General features: G+C 39.5%; 2 protein-coding genes across 3 annotated transcripts in view; one reads left to right on the forward strand and one right to left on the reverse strand.

Annotated features, from left to right (window-relative positions):
• Window positions 1–714: 714 nt before the first annotated feature.
• On the reverse strand, window positions 715–12,746 carry LOC112553848 (mitochondrial import inner membrane translocase subunit TIM44-like). Of its 2 annotated transcripts, none has more exons than XM_025221312.1 (15): window positions 12,479–12,746; window positions 8,296–8,406; window positions 7,979–8,068; window positions 7,007–7,084; window positions 6,236–6,304; window positions 5,735–5,884; window positions 5,419–5,488; window positions 4,455–4,521; window positions 4,158–4,243; window positions 3,812–3,904; window positions 3,063–3,187; window positions 2,816–2,866; window positions 2,331–2,420; window positions 1,969–2,079; window positions 715–1,351 (listed from the first exon to the last, which is right to left on the reverse strand). In XM_025221312.1, the coding sequence occupies exons 3-15, from the start codon at window positions 8,057–8,059 to the stop codon at window positions 1,232–1,234; spliced, it is 1,191 nt and encodes a 396-aa protein (XP_025077097.1). In that variant the 5' UTR covers window positions 8,060–8,068; window positions 8,296–8,406; window positions 12,479–12,746; the 3' UTR covers window positions 715–1,231. The 2 variants fall into 2 exon arrangements, with proteins under 2 accessions (XP_025077097.1, XP_025077096.1); XM_025221311.1 differs by lacking the exon at window positions 12,479–12,746 and adding an exon at window positions 9,099–9,255.
• A 9,159-nt stretch (window positions 12,747–21,905) lies between these two features.
• Window positions 21,906–24,992, forward strand: part of LOC112553598 — a 5,638-nt gene continuing 2,551 nt past the window's right edge. The window contains exons 1-4 of the mRNA XM_025220940.1: window positions 21,906–21,913; window positions 22,042–22,320; window positions 23,687–23,903; window positions 24,799–24,964. Of these exons, the coding sequence (XP_025076725.1) occupies window positions 21,906–21,913; window positions 22,042–22,320; window positions 23,687–23,903; window positions 24,799–24,964 (670 nt within the window). The remainder of the gene's footprint in view (window positions 21,914–22,041; window positions 22,321–23,686; window positions 23,904–24,798; window positions 24,965–24,992) is intronic.

The raw sequence follows: 24,992 nt of genomic DNA on the forward strand, positions 1-24,992 counted from the left end.
ACCGAGTGAATGGTCTACATATGCATAAGTGTTGGAAGTTTGCAATAAATGAAACAAAGTGTTCCACAGATGTTAGAATGTGAAATGGTGCAGTAATTAAAACCTAATGATGAAAGAATTGCATCTACTTTTAACCCTGGTAATTATTACAGTTAAAGCTTTCCCATCTTCCCTTTTTTTTAAAAAAAAAAGCTTAGTTTTCCCTTCCTATATTTTCATTGATTTCTCTGAGCCCATTCCATTGTTGCAAACCTGGTTTTCTTATGCCATCCACCTCTAAAGTATGAATTAAAATGTTACAATTTACTCCAAGTATTTTGGACAGGCATGGCTATTGAAACTTAGATTTTGCAGTGCCTTTGAGTTTAGGAACTGAAAGGGTCAACTTTTTAAAATGTGTTACACTTTTGTAATATACGTTTTATGCATAGAAAATGCAGAAAAATCATATAGGAAACAACTCTGAAATATTGCTCATTTAAAAAAAAATAAATTTGATATTCAGTATTGTTTTGACGTCTTGACCAAGTATCAGTTGAGAATATTGATGTTTAAAAGCTTAAATGTGTTAGCAACAAGCTTGAAATTTAGTAACATTAACTCTCAACACCAAGTTAACAAGTACTGCATGTTATTTCACACGGAAATAAATGCTCATACTTTGGCACTGCTTGTCACAGACTATGATAGCAGAATAAATATCACACCCAAGTCCAGGCTGGATAGACTGCATTTATTTCTGTTGTAAAATTAAAAATTGATCAGTACCATCAGATTCTCTTTAGGAAGCACATAGGAATAAGAACAATGAATTTTGCTGTTTCGTAGGCAAATTGTTGTGTAATCTGTTTTTTTTGGTTCTCATCTTACACTGTGCCACAGAGTTATCACAGCAGCATGCCATTCCATGAATCTACACAAACACCATTGAGCTAGTAAGAAAAAGAACCCATCTTTTGTCTCTTTACTGGTCAGGGTACATGACCATGAAAAATGTCTGCTACTCAGTGCAAAGCTAAATGCTCTTGTTTGCTCTAGCAAGCGGTGTCTTTGTAAGATTGAAGCCACAGGATACTACATTCATCTACTTTCAATTATTTTTAAATACTTTTTGGGGATGAATGGAAATGTGCTTCTCATACTGGCTGTTGCTGCTTTATTCAGACCATGTTTGTGCCAGTCAAAGACTCAAAACATGTGCTATATACATCTTATCTACAATGGCTAGTCATTATAACCACTGTTCTGACGTGCTGGCAGATATGTCCATCAACTTCCAAGCTGCTATTGGATCTAGTTCCTCCTGATCACGACACAATGCCCATACATACATTACTCGTAAAGTCTTGTCCTGCAGACAGAAAAAAATTGGGCCATGAGCAAGTCTTTTTTTTTTAAATGTTAATTACTGGTTTAAAAAAAAACTTTTTTCCAGTTGGGAAATAAAACATCAATATGATACCATAAAATTTAGACAAAACAGTAAATGTTTAGAATAAAACCCCAAAATTGTTAGAAACTGAATGGAAAGGAATTTATATTAACACAAACATGATTTACAAGGGCATAAATAACCCCTCATCGTCAGTATATCAAAACATGCATCTAACCAATTGCTTACAGATATACTTCAGTAATAATGCTGGATATTTCACTATGAAAAGTTGATTACACTGTGCCAGCAAATCACTAAGGAAAGTATGCAAGAGAATGTGCCTGTGTGAGTGTTAATGCATATAAACCTTCTCACCTCTACTGTCTTATATTCTAGGTGGTGGTCTCATGAAACTGATTCCTTGGCACATTCACTAAATGCTCAAAGAATTATCTCTGAAATGTACACTTTAAATTTGTCCAAAATGTCCTAATAACAGATAAGAGAACAAAAAAACTGAAATTGTTTTAGCAATACTACATCTCTTTATGTTATTCTATTAGTAAAATGGTTCCAAAAAAGCCAATTCCAACCTTATCTCCTTCTACAATGGCTCCTTTCGAGTCTCGCACAGACATAATTTGCTGAGCATGAAAGCTGATCACAAGAACAGGTCCTTGTTCCATCAGTTTACCAGCCATCACCTAAAGTGCAAAGAGTGTGGGAGAAAGAATGCAGAGGAGCAAAAAATGGAATAAAACAATAATTCTTGTCACTTATTTACGATGTCAGAATGAAAAGGTCCCACAAATATGAAGCATTTTTATTTTTGTAAATTCAGTGAATGATTAATGCAGTAAAAATTGTTTGTTTGGAAGAGTTGGAAATTAATTAAGCTTGCTCAAGCCCTATCCAGTTCATTAGACTTTTCATCAACTCATGATGGTGAACTCACATCAACATTGCTGATATCCAGAACTTTAGAGTCGAACCGATATCCTGCAGCCAAAGCTTGCTTGATAGGATGAGCAAGTGTGTTAAATGGCTGTTAAAAAAAAAGGTTATTAAATCATCACTGTTATTAATATTGTCACTATCTTTTTTTCTTTCGCGAAAGTTCATGGCATAAATAAAAAAAGATGGCATAACCACTGCTTGAAAACATATTCATGATCTTATAATTCTGAGCATATATCAACACCATGTACAACATACTTAACATAAAAACCATTACGCTATGCAACATCAACACTGTTTGAAAACCAACAAAAGCGTACTCTCATCTTCAAAGGAAAGATAACTTTCAACACCTCAAAGTACTCTTTAAATCACATGTCATTTCACAGACATTGCAGCAGTCTTCATTGAAATAATCTGATGAACTCTAAATTTGGGTTTTCAAAACTTGCATTAGGGTTGTAAGGCATAATAAACACTTACTGCTTCATGGCACCAGTCCTGCAAAATTTCCAGGTCTCCACGAATCAATGCCTGTATGTTTGAACAAGATACATTATACTTTCATTTAAATTACTGACAGTTTTCATTAATATCTCCACTGATTTTTTTTAAAATGGGAACATAAAATGCAACACACTCCATGGGATGAAAAATAAATGCTGCTACACTCTAATGCTGAAACAACTATGTACACATGCAGCAAATCTAACATAAATCAGACACAGACCTCTAGAATATTTGGAATGATATCTCGCTCACAGATCCTGACAAAGGCCTCTTTGTTGAAAGTGGGATCAACTTTGCAAACCTCTGTCAATACCTCTGACATTTCTGTTTTTGTAAACAAGCCACCTGTTTTAAAAAGAAGACAAATTGAGGATTTTAACTACGTATGTAACATTCTCCCTCTACATCTTCTGTCTAAGTCTGCTGACAATAACTCTGTCCCATTTGTGTATGCTCAGTAAACATGCTAAATCAACAAACATTAGATTACAATGCAACTGACACAGATTATTTCAACAATGATATTCATATTTTTACATTTTTTTTTTGCAAAACATGAACAATAAACCTTCAATCAAGTTTGTTTTGTTTTTTGACACCACAAAATGTTTCCTCCATCAGACCACATTTTAAGATGAAAGAATAAAATCCAGCATTTCACATTCCCCACTCCCACCACAACTTCCCATGACCCACTTCAGTTTACACTCAACACTGTAAACATTTTCAGCTATTAAAAACATTTTTGGTGGTCATCGGATTCTTTCAGATACGATAAATATACTGTGATGTATTTGTCTACAAGAAATCATTGAAAACTGTACTTAACAACTCTGTCACCTGCAAAATTATGAAAATAAATGATGCATAAATCGCAGACCAGGGGGTGGGGAATGGATATTCCTAGTCAATAAATACTATGATGAAATGTGCATCAAAAAAATAAATAAATAAAAAGATAAAACTCACCAAACATCTGGCTCAGTTTGTCTGTGAAGGCTCTTGTAGTGCGAATCATAATGTTGTCACTCTCATCATATTTCACTTTCAAGTCGAACAACTCTGATTTCAAAGAAGGTCAATATTTTTAACAGCACCATACACAACTGGTAAGTTCCTTTTGTAAGTTTTGTAATTAAAAAAAAAAAATACTACTAATGATTGTAGTACACAACTCGAAATTTTGATAATCAACAGCAAGAAACCTGTCCCGTCAGCATTATTACATGTTTCCACCACAGCTAATAATAATAATGGCCAACAACCCCCTTGTTATCACTACAGCTAATAATAATTGCTGATATCATCAACTTACTTGTAACATACTGATTGTTGTCTTTAAAATTCTGCCAGCTCTGATAAAACCTGGAATCTTTATGCAGTACCATACCCATCGCTTCCCTGAAAATGAGGCCAAAACATTGGTTATTCTGTGCTGTTTTTATATATTCAACAGAAAGCAAGCTTTCCAGCCCCCCTCATATAATATGTGAGAAGGAAATTTAAAACAAGGGACAAATATCCCGCTTCTTAGCCAGATAGTATGAAAGAAAGCAAGTCAAATGCAAACTAAAAATCATACTACTAAATGAGAATATGATGACAGCCTCACTTATTTTCTTCCAGGTGTCGGTCTTCTCGTACTATTCTGGACAGCTCTTTTCTTTTCTTTAGTTTCTCTGCAAAAAATAAGAAGGCAACACAAATGTTACTTTGCAGCTAAGCACAAAAGATTAGTTGCAAAAAAGAAATCCTATGCTTATAACTCTTGCTTAGCACAAAAGCATTAATATTTCTTGTCAACAATAATTATAATTTACACAAGCCCTCGCTCGAGAATCTCAAAGCATTACAAAGAATGGCAATACAAAGAAATGGTAAAAGAAAATAACTGAAAACTGAACAATACATCAATTTACACACACATGAAAGAAATATATAACAGACATCTAATTCCACAGGTAATTCACTAAAGAAATGCATTTTCTGTAGACAAGACTAAAATGCTGATTATATTTGATCAGTGTGAAAGGTGTGAGACAATTAATATTAAGGAACCTGAAAAAATAAACTCAAAATATTAAAGACTAATAAACAGCCATACAAGGCAATATGTCAATTTGCCTACTGCTCCTAACTGCACTATTTTTCCAAATGTCCATTATTATTATACATGCACAAGCAATAAATTTTTATGGTAGACAATATGTGATAAGCATTCACAGGGTCATGCACTCACTATCATCAGTTTAGGCAAAAAATATAAGTAGCAGCACCATGGTACAAGCAATAAAGAACCTGTACTCATTAAGTGGGCAACTTGACATGATGATTTTTCAACAATGTACAAGCAACAAAGTACAAGTAAGTGTTAAGTGTGTGATTTGTCAGCGATACAATTCAAAAGCATTAAAACAGACCTGTAGCTTGTCCGTGAAAGGTGAGTAAGAGACATGGTAAATAGACTGTAAAGGTAGAATGCCAGGAAAAATGGGCAAAGTTAGCAGTTAGCTTATGATCACAGTTTTCACATACTTTATATATATATATTTTTTTAATGGGGCACCATTAAATACCTGGTGCTCGGTACACTCTGGCCTTCGACAGTGTCACATCATCAAACTCTTCTTTCACTGCTTTCACACCCTGTTATTTCAAGAAATAAAAAACAGAACTGCTATTAGTTTTTTCCCCAAAACTCCAGAAACATTCAGTCACCTGTTTTCTCATACAGTAATAAGTGAACTTTGGAATGCCTAATCTAGTTTTTGCCTCCTGTGTTTATTGCATGTATATATGTTGCATTCTTTATGTGGTGAATGTGATAACTGCTCTTCAAGCTGTAATTTTCTTTGTGGTCTGAGCATTAAACACAATCAGGCATCAAATCACCTGTGAAACAGACTTGTAAGCAGAAGTTTGTGTGATTTGTTGGCCAGACTTTGACAAAGTTTCCGCTGCCCTGCCAGCTGTCTTGCCAAGCTCCTCTGTTATCTCTCGACCCTTTTTTATTACCTCTGTCTTCTGAAGTTCCTCAACAGTCTAATGTCAACAAAGAAAGTGTCTTCACATCAATATATTAGGTTCATTTCACAGAAATGCATGGTCTAGTATCACCTAATTAAAGCCTTGCATATCACCAGCATTAAAGTAATTAAATTAAAGTATATTTGGTAAAATATATTTCCAGGGAAAGGGTTTATTTTGATACACGTTTCAATACACATAACATGAAGGGATTTATGAGGAAATTTCTGTAAACCAAATTTTGTATACAATTATGAGCTTAGTATCATTTTAACTTACAAGATGCTTTTTCAAAATGGATTAACTATGCTAGCTGCTGATAATCTTAAATTAAAAATGACATGAAAAGGCAACAGATTTTCTTACCTCTGACACCTTTTCTTTGATTCCCCCAAGAGCCTTCTTTAAGGAGGCAGTTTCAGCTTCAATGTTTTCCTTCAAATCAAGTAAGTATAAATTAAACATCCTCTTATACAGCTCTGAAATCACTAATTGCTCCCTATTGCATAATGTTGTACTGTATAACATGGTGTGTACTACTATGACGAAAAAAAAATACAGACTTTTATAAGCCATTATTTGTTTCCTGACTTTTTTCCAGGATAAACTTCATTCATCCAATCCACACACTGATACCACAAGCATATTTTGGAACTTTCAGGAGTAATCAATACATACTTCTATTTGTCCAAAAATACAAAATTATTCAAGTGTACTCCTTAACATCACTATGGAATAACTAAGAAAATAGAAGAGTTGGAAAAAAGCTAGTCGTTGGCAATGATTTTTCTGACAGTCTTTTAATAACAATAATAAATGGGTATTTGTATTTTGTGTATGCTGCTTTCCATGTGACTATGCAAGGCATCTATACCCATATTCGAAATTTTCTTTCATTGCCACAAAGATCACATTTATATTTGGCTTTGACATCCTTCACTTCTTGAAACCACAGCAAAAATTGATATTTTAAGAGGATGATGATGGCTGAACAGCGTGACTGAGACAAGAGCTGAACCCAGGACAGGCAACCTTTACTGTATTGGTGACAGTCACTAACCGTTGTGCCACCAGACCACCCTTACTATGAGGGTGATGAAGGAAAAGAAAATCTAAAAGAAAAGCATAAATACTTACAAATTTCTGACGAGCTTTCTTCAATGCCTCTGATTCTTCGAGCTTTTGCCTCTCCTCTCTAAACTTTTTCAAACTTTCCTGCAAACACACATCAAGATAAATGATGATGATAGTTCCAATATCTCTAAGGATAGATGCGAAAACAGCCTTTTGACACTATTCACAAAGACAAAAGACTGCTAGCATTTCTGTGGAATGCCAACCTTACCAGTCAAATATAACCCAGATTAGAATCAATGCACAGAATATATCTGAAATACACAAAATATGATAATAATAAACAAAAGGTTTGTATAATGCATACTCACACTCTTAAGGAGCATGCTCTTAGCACTTTAAACAAGAATGAGACATGGACAGAATACGAGGGACGGAAGAATAAACAGTACTGATGATGAATAAAAGACAAATACAGAAAACGTAAAGTAACAAGAACAGAGAATATAATGATTCTGCAGAGGAAGACACGTAGGAAAGTAGCAATAAGTTGAAAATTTGGGAGGGGTGTGAAAAAAGGAACAGCATTGTGTGGACTGTGTTAAGAGTAATGCTAAAGAGGTGTGTTTTCTGTGCAGCTTTGAAGGATTCAATAGTAGGTAGGTGGTTGATATGGAAAGGGAGAGAGCTCAATTTTTTTTGCTGCCACATAGCTAAAAATCCTATGACCATATGTTGTTACTCCGGTGACAAAAATGAACGGAACTGAGTCTTGGGTTACCCGACAGGAAAGTGGAACAGGGGGAGATGTTTGACGATCAACGAATACGGTCTGGGTACTATCAGTGCGATAGGAGTTGAACCATGCTAGTGCGGGTTTCCAGAAATTCTATAGAAGGTGTGAATTATTGCAATAAGAGGAAACAATACCAATTTACAGAAGCATCAATGGAATCACTGTCATGATTTGTAACAAAATGAAATATACAGGAAAACTATATATATATATGTTATATACCTTCAGATCTTCCTCACCTTCATCTCTTTATTTTTGTTGAGTTCTTGTTTTATATTGTCTATAACTTGCTGGAAAAAATTCCTTTGACCACCAGACATACAACGCACCTGCAGACAAGGAACATCATCGTTTAAATGCTTCATTTTTTTCTTGTCTTCCAACCAACCTGTTCAACTTTTGATTTTCAGTATACAGTACAGTCATGACTAGCCACTTTCCAAAATACTTATTAATAAATAATAATAACAGACTTTATAAAATGTGGAAATTCTCACATGGGGAAAAGAAACACTGATTCTATTGTAAAATTCCACACAGAAAATAAATATAAAACCTGTTCTATTCGGAAGTCCAGGTGGCCATTCAAAAAGTACCGAGACTGACATGATGGGCAGAATGGGTGTTTATATGAAGATACAGATCTGTAGCCGAACAATCGATGAATCTGAAATAAAATGAATCTGACATACAAGCTCAGTTTTTAGTTATATCACTCACACACACACACACAGAGACACATATGCATATGTCGTGAAAGTTTGCTGATATCAAACTGAGAAAAAATCCTGATACCCCTCTGCACGCGCGCGCGCACACACACACCCTTTAAATAACAACATAGCAATGGCTCCTAACTCATATTTACATGACAGCAAAAATTATAATGACGTATCAGTAAAAACAGAAAAGTACTAATCCATTCGCTGAAAATACAGAACTTAACATAGAAGCAGAAACAAAAATAAAAACATATAATCTACCAAACGAACAACATTTTTTATGATTATACTAAATTACCTTCTCCAAAGAACGTTTGCAAATATCGTACAACTTGTACTGCATACAACTTACACACTCTATGAAAACTCGCTGTTAAAATCTTGAATAAACTGCCTTTTTAAATCTCGTATTTAAAAGAGCTATTGCGTAAATGATGCACCTTTTGGTTGAGTTTAATACTGATGTATTATATTCGCCGAAACTAACATGTAAACTAATGAACGATTCATTCCCCAAGATCACTACGCATATAAACACACAGTGTTTAACCTTCACAGCAAAATAGAACAATTAGCTGGTTTTCAATTCTGTAAGTCCACATACATGAATCAGATCAAAGTAAACGAAATTGCCGACCTGAGAACGACCTTTGATTTCTTGCGATCAAGCAGACACTACGGCACATGGATGCCATGTTTCTGACGAAATGATGTAAAGCTACCTTTTCAAGTCAATCACCGATGTTTCGTTTTGGGAATAAGTTATTTATCGAAATAATTCTTATATAGTTCGTCCTTAAACTGTACGGTGGGTCAAAGCTAACCAACGCAGACCTCTAGCTGTGGTCTCTGATGTAAGTCTGTGCTCACAAAGTCAAGATGTCAAGATAATTTCGAGTTCATAGACTCCATTTGTCTAATACCATTTGCTGAATTATCTTTTTTTCGTCTTGTCTTCGTGTTAGCGACAGGAACTGTTAAAAATTACACCCTCTTCGTTTTCTTCATTGTAGTGCTGTAAGAGCTTCATTGAGATTTTCGGGCGAATAAATCTTGGGGAATTCATTCTGGCATGAATTTGATATTATCTACACAGTGGTTTTATTTAAGTTGCCACCTAACGTCATCTCCCTCTCTCTCTTTATCTCGATCATCACAGACGTTTTTCAGTCCGCTGTCAACTTTGGCCTAAAAATCTTAATTACGATTGATCTGTCTATGCATCGTCAAGCGTATGTTTATATTTTAATACCTAAGAACTATATATATCTACTGACTTTCTCAACTTTCAGGTCGGTGTGCGGCTAACATCAATGATGGAATAATTATAATAACATTAAATCAGGGCTTCTGCTATGGCTAAATTCTTTGGGTCCCAGGGACCCCTTCAGATTTTTAAAGGGTCCCTGTTCTTCGCCCAAAATTGAAGGGGACCCCATTGACGAAAATTGAAAGGGTCCTCCGAACTTTTAATGCGTACTGTATGCATTTTTTTGCGTAAGCAGAAGCCCTGTCATTAACGACAATCATTTTTCTGCCTTATTTGTTGACTTCGCTAAAGCTTTATATAAATTGCATGGTAAGGTGACCAGACGTCCCGCTTTAGGCGGGACAGTCCCGCTTTTGACCTCGTGTCCCGCCTGCTCATCGGGTGGGACGCCCAATGTCCCGCTTTCTGGCTTTCTGGCAAGTCCATCAAATGTCCCGATTGTCTTTTAAAATCACTTTTTTCGGCGTTCTTTGACCGTGACGACACTATCATCGGCACGTGTCCCGCTTTCGCCCCCGAAACGTCTGGTCACCTTATTGCATGGTGTTATAAATCATAATCTGCTTATCAGGAAACTTGAATTATATAAGCTAAGAACCGGGAGCACCAAACTCCCTACCTCCTTTCTCGATAATCGAACTCAGTCGCTGTAAACAACCAAATGTCTGATCCTCTTGAAGTCAAAGTTTGTTTTCCTACACACACCACTAATAGATTGAGCCACTTTGCTTCCTTAATTCCTACAGCTGATGAAAGTACAGTTCCACAAACTCATAAAACCTCTAGCAAGTGTTCAGAGGCGAACAATTAAAACAGCTTTGTTAAAACCGAAAATACAGCCAAATAACTTCACCTCTCTGGGAGTTCTTCCTCTGAAAAACAGACTAAAATTCAACAAATTCGTCTTCTCTAAATAATACTGACGGGTAAACTGTCCCCCAGACTCTCTGCTACTTTCCTCCAATAACACTCGAACTTCTTCAAAACTCAATATTCCTATTCCTTGAATAGACTTTTTCCAATTGAAGTCTGAAATACTCAGGGAGTGTGCTATGGAATAGCCTCTTCCTTCATCTTAAAACATTTGAAGTCCCTGAATTGCTTTCGACGCCAATTTCCAAAATAAATGTAGGAAAACTTATTATATGTCGTGTCAAGGTAGTATTATCCAAATCACTGAAATTTCATCATTGTGCTCTGGTTCAAGCTCTGCAAGGAGAACATAGCAGTACTCTGGAGACACAGACAAACGTACTTACACATTTAAATCATCGACAACACAGACCTTACACATTTAAATCATCGACAACACAGACAGACCTTATACATTTAAATCATCGACAACACAGACAAACCTTATACATTTAAATCATTGACAACACAGACAGACTTATACATTACTTGTAAACACTCAGAGAGAGACTACCCTAACTGTTCTTTCAGAAGCACTAAAAGGATCGCGAAGCACAGGGATAAAGGGCCCCTGTATTAATTCATCTCGCAGTTGGTCCCACACTTATCTTCCATCTCGCCGGTGTGATCTTGCGACAATGGGTCCGGGGAGAGCACACCTCTCCTTTGTAGCACACCTCAACACCCGCTACATCCTGCTTTTAGCGGCGTCTATACACTTCGCCTTTATCAAGCAACATTTAGAAACTCTTCCGGCGCCTCTACGTCATAGCATAGACGCTAACCGTTGATCCACCCAACGTCTATGGTCATGGCAGGCGGTTGGGTGGATCATAGACGTCTATGGGTGGATCAACGGTTAGCGCCTGTCACCAATGCTGTGAGGGTTGGCTGTGATTAATGTGAGTGTGCCATGTAGCCCAACACTCCGGTTTTTTTTTTTAGGGTTACCTGCTATGAGCTTATGGTCTGTACATCCTGCCCTGTGATACTGGGAGTGAATACCCATGGGGAAAGTGACATCATCCCTGAATTTACAGAATTGACAGAAAAGATAACAGAGTAGTAAGACTGCGTGTACTGATTTAAAAATATTGTTTACCTTCTTTATTTTCTGGACGTTCAGCAGCGACATCGACACAGCAGCTCTAGAACATGAAGAATTGAGTTACCTTTGTGCAAGGCAGAGAAGGTAAGACATTGTAGGGTGCTAGTAAAGACGAATTTAGTTTAGTTTTAGGGAGAAAGACAAGGGCTTGGTAGTCTGTATTTACAAGAGTGCTCTTTTAAACAGACGATGCAAGTGATTTTCGAGAACTGAGAAACCCCTTTATGAACAGCCGTTATGTCAAACACACGCTCACAAGAGAGTGAGAGAGAAAGAGAGAGAAGCGGAATCACATATATTCACGGATACACACAAACGCACGCATATACGTTCACACCTACGCACGCACGAAATCGCACAAAATTTATTTTCATCGACCCATAGGCACATTTCGAAAAGTGAAGGCGTGGGTGATGGACAGGACAGCAGTATGAACGTTTAGGTTTTTCCCCAGAAAAGGCCACTGAAATAAAACTTTTAAACCTCCTTTACACTTTCCCCTCCCACAGACCGGGGAGGGGGGAACGAGTAAAATGTGTTGATCAAGATTGACAGAACCCCTGCTGCTTACAGAAGTGATGTGCCAAGCCCAAGCATAAGCATCTCTCAAAATGTCGCTAATTGGTGGGGAATGGGTGGGTGGATTGTGGGGCTAGCATACCGAAATAGGAAGATATTATACCGAAAATTTAGAGTGGGAATTTTGAGCCGTATACGTGGAACGTACTTGCACGTAGTCGTCGTAGTGGGTTCCCGCTGCACGTCGCCTCGCACGATTAACGTCTCAAATTTCACGTTGGCGGGCAGAAGGATCTGTGAGAACGACTCGTTCATTGCAAGACCACTGACTCGTGACCACACGTGACGCCATCTCACTCATGGATGAGCCATATGTAGGAATGAGCTCGGGGTTTGAACACACCCCAGCAGAAAATAAGTCCCGTGTGTTCCGGAGTTGGTCGGGTGGTGTCTGATTAGCTGTCAGCTAAAGAGGATTCATTTGTATAGAGGTGAGAGAATAATCATCATGACAAACTTTACTATAGTAAACACTGCATGTGGCATCTGTTGACAGGGCTGGCTGCCTTGCCGTGGTATGGCCTTAGTTGCATCCCTCCTTCCAACGACCTAAAAAGAAGTTAGGAGACGACCTTTACCTCTTACTTGATCGCTCATGATTCATGTCAATGATAGCTGCTGAACATCTGTTGATAATTGCAGACTTCTAAGTGTAGTCATTAAATCATTCAGACAGTCCTCATTATGAAGGCAAGGTGACACATCAGGGTGGTGTGTTCAAACACATTCCTATTAATTTGCGATTCTGGAAACCGTACTTAAACGACTGGTGACATTTCTCCCGTAATTGTTCTGTCTCTTCTATCTCGTCTTTTCTGGGTATTGCCTTCCTTTTCTCTTTCCGTGTACTTTCCGTGTGTTCAGAAGGAGTGTTCAGAGAGAAATCAGGTGCCTTTAGAGGAATGAGTGACAGGGAAGTTTATGTCCGTCTCATACAGATACAAAAGATTGTCTCGAATAAAGTCTTTTAAAAACAATGCATAAATATAGAAAATCACAATTTATATAAAAAAGGGTTTATCCATTTCCTCTTATTTTCTTATAACAAATCTGCTTGAAAATGTACATGAAATATATATTTATGAAGTATAACAGCCAGGTTCTACTAGGGAGCAGATACGGTCTACTTTCCTTTTTTTTTTATATATCGACAATTATACAAAAGAAAAATATCGTTCTGGTATATCATATGCACATATATTTGCTAGGATTTTTTTCTACAAATATTGATATAATGATAGATTAGCATTAGCTATCTTTCCTCAAATAATAACTTAAATAATGTATCTAGGCTTACATAATACATGTACCAGGGAGGTTTACTGCGATTTCATTTGCAAGTACACACACAGCATGGACAACCTATCATGAATCCCAAAGAAGATCTAATCTGTGTTTTCCGATATAAATTATTAGATGCTAAACTAAGTCCGCAGTGTGGCTTCGAATAGTGCTGACCCTTTCCGCCAGTGGGTAAACGTTTGTGAAAGTGGACATTCAGGAACATTTATTTGAGGTCAACAAGGCTGCAGGCAAGAGTATAGTTGCCACCATGAACATGACCTCGTAGCTTCACTAGACCAGAAAGAACTATATCTATAAGTACATCTCTTTATGTAACAGCTCGGTATCGACAACATAACAGACGACGTGACATCGTATGGTGTTCATAACTACACCTCTTCTACTCCGTCATGTTTGTTATGGCCGCTGACCATTACACCGTTGTTACAAATCTTTATCTTGGACTGTCATTCTGTATCTTTGACCAACTATTTAAAAAAGTCCTTTGCCAGAAAACTGCTTCCACCTAGTGGGAATTTCGCGCGGAGTGGGGAGGAAACCGGAATACCTGGGGAAAACCCAACTGGTGTCCCGAGACGAGACCGAAACCGGAAGCCTCTCACGGCAACGGTGACAAGCGAGTGTCTTAATCTTTACGCTGCCAGGCACCCCCCTATGTGATCACGAAACTTCCAACCCCGACTATACTGATTTCCCTCCCCAGAGGGGGGAAGTAGGCTAAGCAAACTAGATGGAAGGGGTTCAATTGGTTACCCAAATGAAGCAGTACTAGGAAGGAACAACTGGGATTGCCCTTATTTGTATTAATATACTTACACAACCCTACAGGACTAAAGGAATACAGTTCATTATTGAAAAAAAATCATCAGCACACGAAAAGTAGGTAATTTACTGGTAACAACTACCTAGTTTCAGTTGTATTTGTTGGTCTCGAGCCAAGAACTCGTGGGTAGCGCGGCTAGTTGACCTGAAATTGTCATCCCGACCTTTTGTCCATCACTCCAGTGCGTCCGGAGTTCGGTGTTCGTGCCATCACACCAAACGTGGTTCACACTAAGAGATGAGTTTGGGCGCGGGGAAGGGCGGAGGAAATACTTTTAAGGTTACACGCATCCTGTTGAGCCATCCTGTTAATGATCATTACCCAAGCTCGATCCAACAGATATTGACAAATGCCTCGAGTCAATAACATTGTTATAAGCTGCGCAAAACTGAGTGCTGAGGTGGGAATGGGAAGAGATAGCTTGACTAGGTAACTGCTGCTTAGGTTGAAAGTACAGAACTGAAAGATAGATGAATAAATCTAAGACGGGTGTACCGTGCACAGAACTTTATGGACATCGATGGAAGGAACGGTATCCTGCTTTATGTCTGCTCTTCACTCTGTCTTCACAGTTTTCGTCGACTTCGGTCGCCAACTGGGGTGGGCTCTAGGGTGGTTTGTGTGTCGTTTCCCTCATTCCTCTTAAATAAATGTGTCCATATGGCTAGTTCGCTCTCTCAAAATTAGGAGGAATATGTATGGAAAGAGCATGTGCATTCTTGTGCAACCCACGTGTCAGCTGGAAGCAACAATGAAAACTGAGCCTTTGCCACCGCACAATAAATGCACACGTAGCAGTTAAAAACACAGAATGTAGATGAATTGTATAGAAACTATCGTTACAGATATTCAAACATGTTTCTGTCGGCCTCCACTCCTTCCCATAATTTCTCTGCAAAAATCTTCCTTGCACGTTCTTCCAGTCAAAATAATTTGGACGACACAACTCACGCGCAATTCTTTTGCTTGCAAATGATAGATGTACAAGGGACACATTGTTATTAGTTACTATTAATCATTCAATACTAAATTTAAGTCCGGGCTGCTCTTTCCCACTCATGTCATGTGTGTGCGCGTGGGTGCGTGAGTGCGAAAAAGAGAGAGAGAAGGCCGTTCTTAACCAGACAGACGTGGACGAAAGTTTAATCAAGGTTAATGAAGCTTTTCACATATTAATTCTTTCTTAACCAGGCAAACGTTGAATGTTTGACCACGTTTGGCAAAGTTTGGTGAGAAGGTCACGGGGAACCAACGGTCTTGTGATGAACATTACAACATTGGAGGCGAAGGAACTTTGGTCAAACATGTTGAGCTAAGTCCCAACTTGTTTGCCAATACATTTACCGATGGAAGAGGACTTGAGACACTAGGTTTGGTTGATAATAGTCTCAACAAGGTGGAGTTTGACGTGCGCTGAAGTGCATCTTGGATTTCGGCTTTCTGTCTTTGCTATTTATTTATTTTTAGTCTCCACCATCAACGCAATAAACATTTATTTTAGATACTCTTTTTTGTATTCAATGATGATTTTTCATTCCTCGGCTTTCTACAGTTTTTTCGCTTCGCGGAAAGGTTGCCATGTCGCGAGCAGATTCGATTGCACTCGGCTGAATTACACATTTTTTTCCACTCGTCTGAATAATTCCTGGTTGCTTATATCAGAGACAACGTCTCTGGTTATATCTTTCATTCGCGCAAAGGTCGTTTAGAAGCGATTTTGTTCTCCCGTCAAAGTTAACATCTCGGGTATCCTGTATTTTTTCCTAACATGGCCGTTTCATATATTTCACTTTTGTCCATGGGTGTGAGTGTTCGCGCGTGCGTGCACTTTCTTTGGGAAGTAGTCTTCTCAAGTTCCATTCAGTTTTTTAGTTTCCCCACGAATATTATTTCTCAGGATTTTTTCTAGGTCTGGATATGTAACGAGTTTTCTGTTGGGCAGTTTTATTTATTTTAATCGAGCAATGATCGTGTGAGGCAAGGCCGAGTCTTGTTGACCTGATCGCTCAACTATTTAACGAAAGAGCAGGTGACGAGGGCAGAGCAATCGGAGATGTCCCTTGTTATCATAAACTGCACGGCCATTCGGTGCGGGTCATCGCGTTCTAAGTGGTCATTCAATGCTCGTATTGTCGGTGTGGCGATCTAAGGGTACAACGATTTAGCACCTGTCACCCATACATTGACGATTTGCTTTCTTGGGTTCAGATCTCGTCTCGGGCACGTTGTTCTTTCTCTGTCTGTCACCTGTTTACCGCACTTATCTATATGTTCCTCTGCTGTCGGTCTCACCTTGACTCCATCGCCACGGTCTACCATCGTCTTATAGTTGCTGCTGCTGCCCCGCAGCCCCTGCAGTAGGTGATGGCAATACATTTGTGAAGGCACTCAATGACTTGATTAGTCAGCTGTCAAACGATATGAATAAACTGTCATCCGGTTTCGATGAGGTCATCTTATGATTACTATATCGGTCTCTGCGCATGCTATTCACATCAGTCGTATTATGCATGCACACTTCGTTATGTTGGTAAGTGATAAGAGCAGAAATAACTTCAAATTGCACCTTTGTGCAAAGTAGAAGAATGCTGAGGGAATGCATGAAGAATAAATTAAATGGCAACTATTTGTACAGAAAATCTATTTTTAATTGGAGAGTAAATGAGTGAGAAAAATAAGTCAATCAAAACGTGTTGAACACTTGTGTACTGAAACTTTTGCAAACCAATTAAGCCGGAAATCGCTTAGTCCTGATAAAATAAGAACCGATTGGAACGCACAACACATTTCTTAACAAAGTCACGTGACAGTGAAACTGGATAAAAGTGAAGAAATGAAAAAATGAAGAAGTTGTGCTTCTGGAATTTTTTTAATGTCTTAGTAGGAGAATCAGGACATAAATGGCGGTGTGCTACTTAAGCAATTTTTCATTTTTTACTTTCTTCAAGATTCTTCTTTGTATTTTCATATTTCCTTCTTTTTTTTGCTATCATCGTCGTTGTATTTCCTGTCGTCGTTGAAACTGTTATCACTTGCATCACGCTGCAGTCATCGTCGTGTCTTGTCTTCACAAAGGTCGTCTTGGATCGTTTGTTAGGTGCTGTAGTGTTTAAAGAGACAATTAAACGTTTAGGAACAGACACCATCTGTTCAGACTGGTGCTGAAACCTTTCTACAAGGATACGTAGGAAGATTGGAACAAGTGGGTGGCAGCTTCCAGTAAATGATCTCTCGTTCCATTCGAATGTCGCGTCTAGACAGTTCCCTTATCTTACAGACGTCTCGCCAATATCAAGTTACCTGTCGACATCAATCTGCAGAAGATGGCAGCCTGTGCTGCCCAGAGACTTAAAAATACAAACAAGAAGACAAACTTTAAAAAATGCAAGCAAAGTCAGCAAGCGATCGCTGTCACCTCATCAGGACACAACTAAGAAAACTAATAATTAAAGGCGCTAATTAGAGCACAGCTTTGTTGTTATTCATTGTTTATTGTAATGATTATACTTATTGTAGGGGTGTGAAATCAGATATAAAATAACTGATCATCTGGAGTCGTAAAAGTTACAAGTTCGCAGATTTTATACATTCTTGATAAGGTATTGGGACATGTTATTATTACAACAGGTGAAAACTGTGAATGAATTTGATCAGAAGATACCATGCGCATGTATTTTGTATGACAGGCTGTGTGACACCATAAACTTTATTCTTGGCGCAATCATAAAAGATAGTCAGTTGTTATACGTGTATTTGAACCCTCCTACCTTTCATTAGACTCGACACGTGGTGCCCCAGTTGCTGAAAAGGAGGTGTGAGCTACACTGTCGTCGCGCATCAACACGTTCGGCTCAAAGGAAGTTGCACGTTGACAATACAGCAATGGACATGTATAGGTGGACTGGCTGTCTGTCTGCCAAGATCAGCCTCTTGCGAAGTTCTCCACTGTTAGTCTCGGTGAGCCGTAACAAAGCATGTGAATAAACCGGAAGCTTTGTACGCAACTGCCTCGTTTTAATAGGTAATCTGAAATGTGAATAAACCGGAAGCTTTGTAGTCTCTTGCCTCGTTTTAGTAGAACTGGAAAAATCGTCTGCCAGCAGTCCAGTAATATAAGTTCGTGATACAGCATCACGGAAATCACCAGATATTCAGCAAGTCTGATGAATCTGCCTAGTCAGACTGTCAGAAAACAACTGGAACAGCGTAGCTGTATTTTGTTCAGTTGACCACAAAAGAATTAAGACCGGATGTAAATTTTGTTAAGGGTATTGTACGTATTTGTTTTGGTTTTTTAAACACAATGAGCGATTCGTTTTCGATGGGGGTCGCTTTCTCTATTTGCTCCTCCGGCAAACTGATAAACTCGCTTCTGGTGTGTTTTTACCTGCGTTTGTCGTGATGTTTGCATAATATGACATAATGTGGCATTGTGTGCTGTCGAAAACTGACAGATAGTCGTTTAATCGACTGCTTAAAGTTTCGAGGAAGAGGATTTAGTCATTTCTTGCGTCCGATCATTCTTCGCCAGAAAAAGGACATGTAATTATGCATCACGCATTTTTACTTATATTAATACATGAATGTGACATTTATATGTAGTCATATATACTTTAAAGCAACTGTACTCGTTCCCAGGCGAACGGAGATAAAGTATACAAGATGAAAAAAATAATTGCCTAAGATATTAAAGGTCGAGACTAATTCTATTTCATTTATTCAATCGTTTTTAGGGGCTTAAAAATTATCACAATTATTAAATAGATTATTAGATTAGATTATTGCCCTTTATGCCGGTCGGCACGTAGGGCAGCGACAAAGGTCCTCCACTTTTGCCTGTCCTGGGCTAGACTCCCCACAGTACCCCATCTGAGGTGTAGGGTCTTCATGTCTGCCTCCACAGTTCGGCGCCAGGTGATCTTGGGCCGACATCGCTTGCGTTTTCCTTCTGGCGTCCAGTGTAAGGCAGTTTTTATGATGGAGTTGCTCCTGCCTCGGAGGACGTGACCAATCAAGCGCCATCGCTTCTTCAACAGGATGGTGGCCATACTCTCCTGCCCACACTGGGCAAGCAGTTCTTCGTTGGAGATTGTCCTTGGCCAGAAGATGCCCAGGATTCTTCGCAGGCTTTTGGTGTGGAAGACTGACAGTTTGTTGAGGTCGCTGTCAGTCATTCGCCAGCACTCCGAGCTATACAGTAGAGTGGACATGACCAGACTCTGGTAAAGTCTCAGCTTGGTATTGATGCTGTACTGTGTCGACTTCCAGATGTTGCGTAGGCTACAAAAGATGCCCCTGCCTTTGCTCAGTCTGCTCTGGATGTCACGGCCTGCTCCTCCATCTTGCGTGACCACGCTGCCCAAGTAGGTGAAGCTTTCAACCATCGGCAGGTCTTCTCCCTCTATGCTGATCGGTGTTGTATTGGTGGTGTTCAGGGTCATCACTTCTGTCTTTGTCCGGCTGATGTGCAGTCCGACCTGCTGCGCAAAAGTGTGCAGGCGAGTCGTCTTCTCCTGCATGTGCCGGTGGGTGTGTGACAGCAGGGCCAGGTCGTCGGCAAAGTCTAGATCTTCTAAGTTCGTGGAGGGTGTCCATCGTATGCCCCTTGGTTCATCTTCCGTTGTACGGCGCGTTACCCAGTCAATGACAAGGTTAAAGAGCAGGGAAGACATCACGCAGCCCTGTCTCACTCCGGTCCCGACCTCAAAGTAGATGTCACTGTTTTCCAACACAGCATGAAAAGTTCGCATAGAAGCTTTTGATCAGCAGTACAATTTCCATTGGTATTCCATATGCTCTCAGGATGCGCCAAAGGCTCTCTCTGTGGATGCTGTCAAAAGCCTTCTGGAAATCTACGAAGTTAATATAGAGCTGCCTCTGCCACTCTGTGCACTGTTCTATGATGTTGTGTAGTGCGAATATCTGGTCTGTGCATCCTCTTCTTCTACGAAAACCAGCTTGTTCTTCTCTAAGTTGTGTGTCCACTGCCTCTGAGATTCGTTGGATGATGATCTTTGTCATGATTTTGCTCGGGATGGACAGGAGAGTTATTCCTCGCCAGTTGTTGCAGTCGCTAAGGGATCCTTTCTTTGGGATTTTGACGATCACTCCTCTGGTCCAGTCATCTGGGACTTGCTTCCCTTCCCATACTGCGGTAAATAGGGGTTGCAGGATATTGGCTGCCAGTTCTGGGTCTGCCTTGAATAATTCAGCATTCAGATTGTCCTGGCCTGGTGCCTTTCTGTTCTTCAAGGACTTAATTGCTGTGATGATTTCCTGCTTCTCTGGAAAGATTTCCTGCTTCCTGATTCATGATTTCCTGCTTCTATTATTAAATAGACGGACCCTTTAAATGAGTTAGGATTTCAAACCTAAAATGCATTACTTAGTTGATGTTTACTTTCATTGAAACCATCACACCTTTGCAAAAGACCAATGCCCTTTTCCGAGCAAACACTAACATAGTTAGCAGTGCTAAATGCATCAATGGTACCTGTCGTTGAGGGAAGCACGTGAATAGACGCGGCAGTTGACAGGGCGAACCACTCCCGCGTGTTCAGAAAATTGTTTCCCCTCATCGTGCGTGCGTGCGTGCGTGCGTGTGAAAAAAGTTTTATTTTTATTTATTGCTTTAAAATATATATTTGATGATTAGGCAAACACATCGCGATGAAATGTAAATTGAGCTGGATTAACATTATTCTATATATTTCAGTTTCTGCAAGGATTCGTACCTATGGAAAAAATTGTGACAGTTTATGGATATTATATATTTATATTTATATATTTATATATATTTGCAGGATTGCTTCTTTTCACACAGCTGTTATTTTGAAATCAATGCCTGATACATGTTTTATGCTACCTTTCTCCACTGATTAAACATTGGTTATTTATCTAAAATCCTGTTAGGAAATGTCAACCGCTGCTGCTGAGTTCGCTATCAGAATGAAGTTCTCTCTCCGTATCACTTACAACTTTAATTTTCGTCTTTAGGCAGGAAAACAGATACTAACTTCTGTCTTTTATTTTATTTTACCATTGTGACGGTTTATAACACAACAGATGTTCTTTTCCCCATCCATTTAGGATCTATGTCTCTGTAATGACAACAGACTGAGCCCCCATCTTCCGCTTTATCCATTAACGAGCACGTACTGCGCATGCGCTGAATAATGGACGAAGTACTCTCATTCCTGTGGCCTTGTCACGTGGCATCCGTACCGTTACACCAAAGCATTTCTCACGTAGTTTTAGTGAGGCTGGTGTCAGAAAATGTACTGCACTGCCTCTTATAAAAGTATAGCATTGTGTACAGCACACAACTCTTGATAAAGATAGCAAAAATAGTGGTTTGTGTACGTGCGTTCTCACGACAACAAAATGGCCGAACAACGCGTGCCTCAGAGAGAACCTCGTGACACATGACTGTCGCTCCATTGACAAGATGATCCGGTATCCACACTACTGATATCGCCTTCATCAGATAAGTAAGGTAAAGGTAACACTACCGTTGGGTTTGAATATTTCACCACTCAGCATTGTAAAGGGCAAGTAGGAGGGGATGAGACATAGTGTTCAAGTGTTTGTCAGTCCCCCCCTCGCACTTCAGTACCACGTGACTTAAACTGTACTCAGTTACGAACTCGGCATTGCCGTCTGCAGCAAGTCGCTGCGCAGGACGTAGACCGTCGGAGTTGCAGTCGGAGGCGTGCGACAGTTGCGGCGAGGGGACCCAGCAAAGGACAAGTATTGCAGTTATTGCTTGATCAGGACTTTAAGTGGAAGACAGCCAACAGCCACATCTTCTGGAGACAGACTTTGTTGCACGATATCCGTGGGAGACTTGCGGTCGTGTACAGGTACTCAAACATTCTTTACAGATAGGTATTTCTTTCCTCTTTAGTCTAATTATTTACAAATCGCGTGGCGGTCAGTAAACAACGACAGCGCTAAGCATCTGAAAATTGTCCACATTACTATGAACAACGAGTCTTTGTAGCCTTGTGGTCAGACGGTGTGATTGTGAGATGTGATGTAGGATGTATAATTGCTCGATGAATGCTCATATCCACGTTTAACATGAATCCACAAATGAGCATCGTTACTCATCCACTCACCCTGCTCGCACGCAGGTAGATAGCTAAAGGTGAGAAGTTTGGTTTGTTGTTTGAATTTTACCGTGCCAGCAACTAAGTCTAGATATCACTGCGAGAGTGAGAGAGATGTTCCCCACGTCATCGTTTCTCAAAGTCGATGACTGCACGAGTCTGCTTGCTCCTGTTGCCAATGTTGCCGCAGGCACGATGTGGAAGCAATTAGGTTTCCACTTTTTTGTCTGTGCGAGGAAGTCTGTTCGTGTGTTTAATTACATCGTTTGAATTTTTTTTAGAAAAAGCTTATGTGCGACTGCAGGTCGTAATTAGTGGCAGATGAGAAAAAAGGGGAGCGGAGTTGGGAAGGAAAATGGCGCTTGGTTTATTGGTTTAAAGCACAGAGACTGGAAAACATTAACCCCGCAGACGAACATGGCCCCGTCTCTTTTTGTAGTCGCCTTGTAGATGATCATCAGGAAAAGAGATTTCAACTTGCCTCCCTCCTTCCAGTGCAGCGCGGGGGACCCATCCTTACTTTCTGTGTTTTGTTTGTTTTTACATAGAGGAAAGAGGACCTAACTCGATTAACTTCCATGCAGATTTTACTGTAGGGTTTGCGGCGTTTCCGGTTGCGATCAATGGGTATTTTCTTTGCCTCCAGAATAAGAGCTTTTCGTAAGAATTCTGGTTCCCAAGTATTTTCCCACTCAGGAACGTAGCCTGCTGATGCCTGGGGCCAGGAAGCTAGAACAAAAAGCAGATTTTTCTCTTTGTCAGGGAAACTCTAGTACGGTACCTCAGAAATGTCCCTTGTGCCTTCTATGTTGACCTGTGGAGGCAAATCTTTGGAGACTGTCTTGAAGAAGTAAAAAATTCTCTCGAAAGAAATTCAAGTAGCATCGTTTGTCTTTAACTTCGTTTTCTACACGCCTGCTTTCCAACCTTCATCTTTTTTGAGAATTTTGATATTTATTTTTCAAACCCACCCCACCTCACCCCCGCGTTCTATGTATAGTTCTAGTGATTTCGATATTAACAGCCTCGATCAGCGTGAATTTAGATGCGGGCGTTATGGTAATGAGGCTCCACTGTACCTGTCACATTTTACTAATGAGCAGGTGTGTGTTTGTAGGTCCACCACCAACCATGCAGTCCACAGACACACCCGACACCACGCTGCACGCCGTGGGCACTTCTGCCTTTGTTGGTCTCGTGGTCGCAGGCCTGTGGTGGGCTTGTGGTCGTTGTCATCGCAGCCTGCTGCTGGAGGCCAGACTCTGCGCGGACACAGAATCCGTGTACCGGTTTCTGAGCGACCCCAAGAACCTGAAGATCATTCACCCAACGACGTCAGTGCACTTTTTTCTGCTTTTTCCCTTTGTGTGTGCATTTAAAAAGCGGGGGGATACTGAATACATTGTAGTAAAAAAAATAAAAGGTTTAGAGATTTAGTGGGGTGCAAAATTTTGCACCGATATTTACTCAGTCATTAGACACATTTTATACCTAACCAGACGAAAAAAAAGCTTAAGGCAAAAGTACTGACCTTCATATTTTATCTTTTTTTGTCCGTAACATTCTAAGAATATTAGTTAGTTTATTCTTTGTTGCTTTTGTGAGGAGCATAGGGCCGCATTCTAAGAATATATATATATATTATATATTTATGTTTAGTTGTTTAAACCATAATTATTTACACCTTTAAAAAATATAACCGAAAGCTGAAAAAAGCTGAAACACATTTGTGTGAAATTCATGCGAAAAGAATAACTTTCCAAAATTTGCGAAATATGTTGGTTAAAATAGCACCCAGAGATGATGAGTAAATGTGTTTCACACTTTCAAAATATTTTTTTATTTTTTTCAATTTCTTCACCACAATCCCTGTCTCAGTTCTTTTAAGCAAGGTTCGTCGGAGTAAAGCAGCAATAAAGCAACATATTCAGCTTTTGCAATATATCATGTTATATTTATGATTGCTGGAGGATGACAAAAGTTCAGTTATCTATGTAGGCGGTTACAGCTGTTTCTTACCACTGCTCACATGCCATCACATGCATACACGTACACACAGATCGTATTGTCAAGATTCATGACATCTGCTCATGACCACCTTGACTGTAGACTCCGGTAAAGAGACTGTAACATTAATTATAATAAGGTGTTGTTCTGGGCAAAGAGTTGCACAAACTGTGAACATCCTGCGTTTCAAGCACGTGACAAGTTTGCTCCTGTGTTTAACAGAGAGACGTGAAGGTTCAACACGGCGAGAGCAGACCTGAGAGCACCCTGGACTTTGTTTGGGTGGAAAACACAGGCCTTCGCTTCACAACGAAATCTTTGATGAGTATGAGGAGGAACAATGAGACAAAGACTGTGTGCATCAGCAACAACATCAATCTCTTCAAACGTAAGTTCTCTACCTGCTCACGACAACC

The sequence above is a fragment of the Pomacea canaliculata genome, linkage group LG13 (genome assembly GCF_003073045.1).
Source record: "Pomacea canaliculata isolate SZHN2017 linkage group LG13, ASM307304v1, whole genome shotgun sequence".
Taxonomy (NCBI): domain Eukaryota; kingdom Metazoa; phylum Mollusca; class Gastropoda; order Architaenioglossa; family Ampullariidae; genus Pomacea; species Pomacea canaliculata.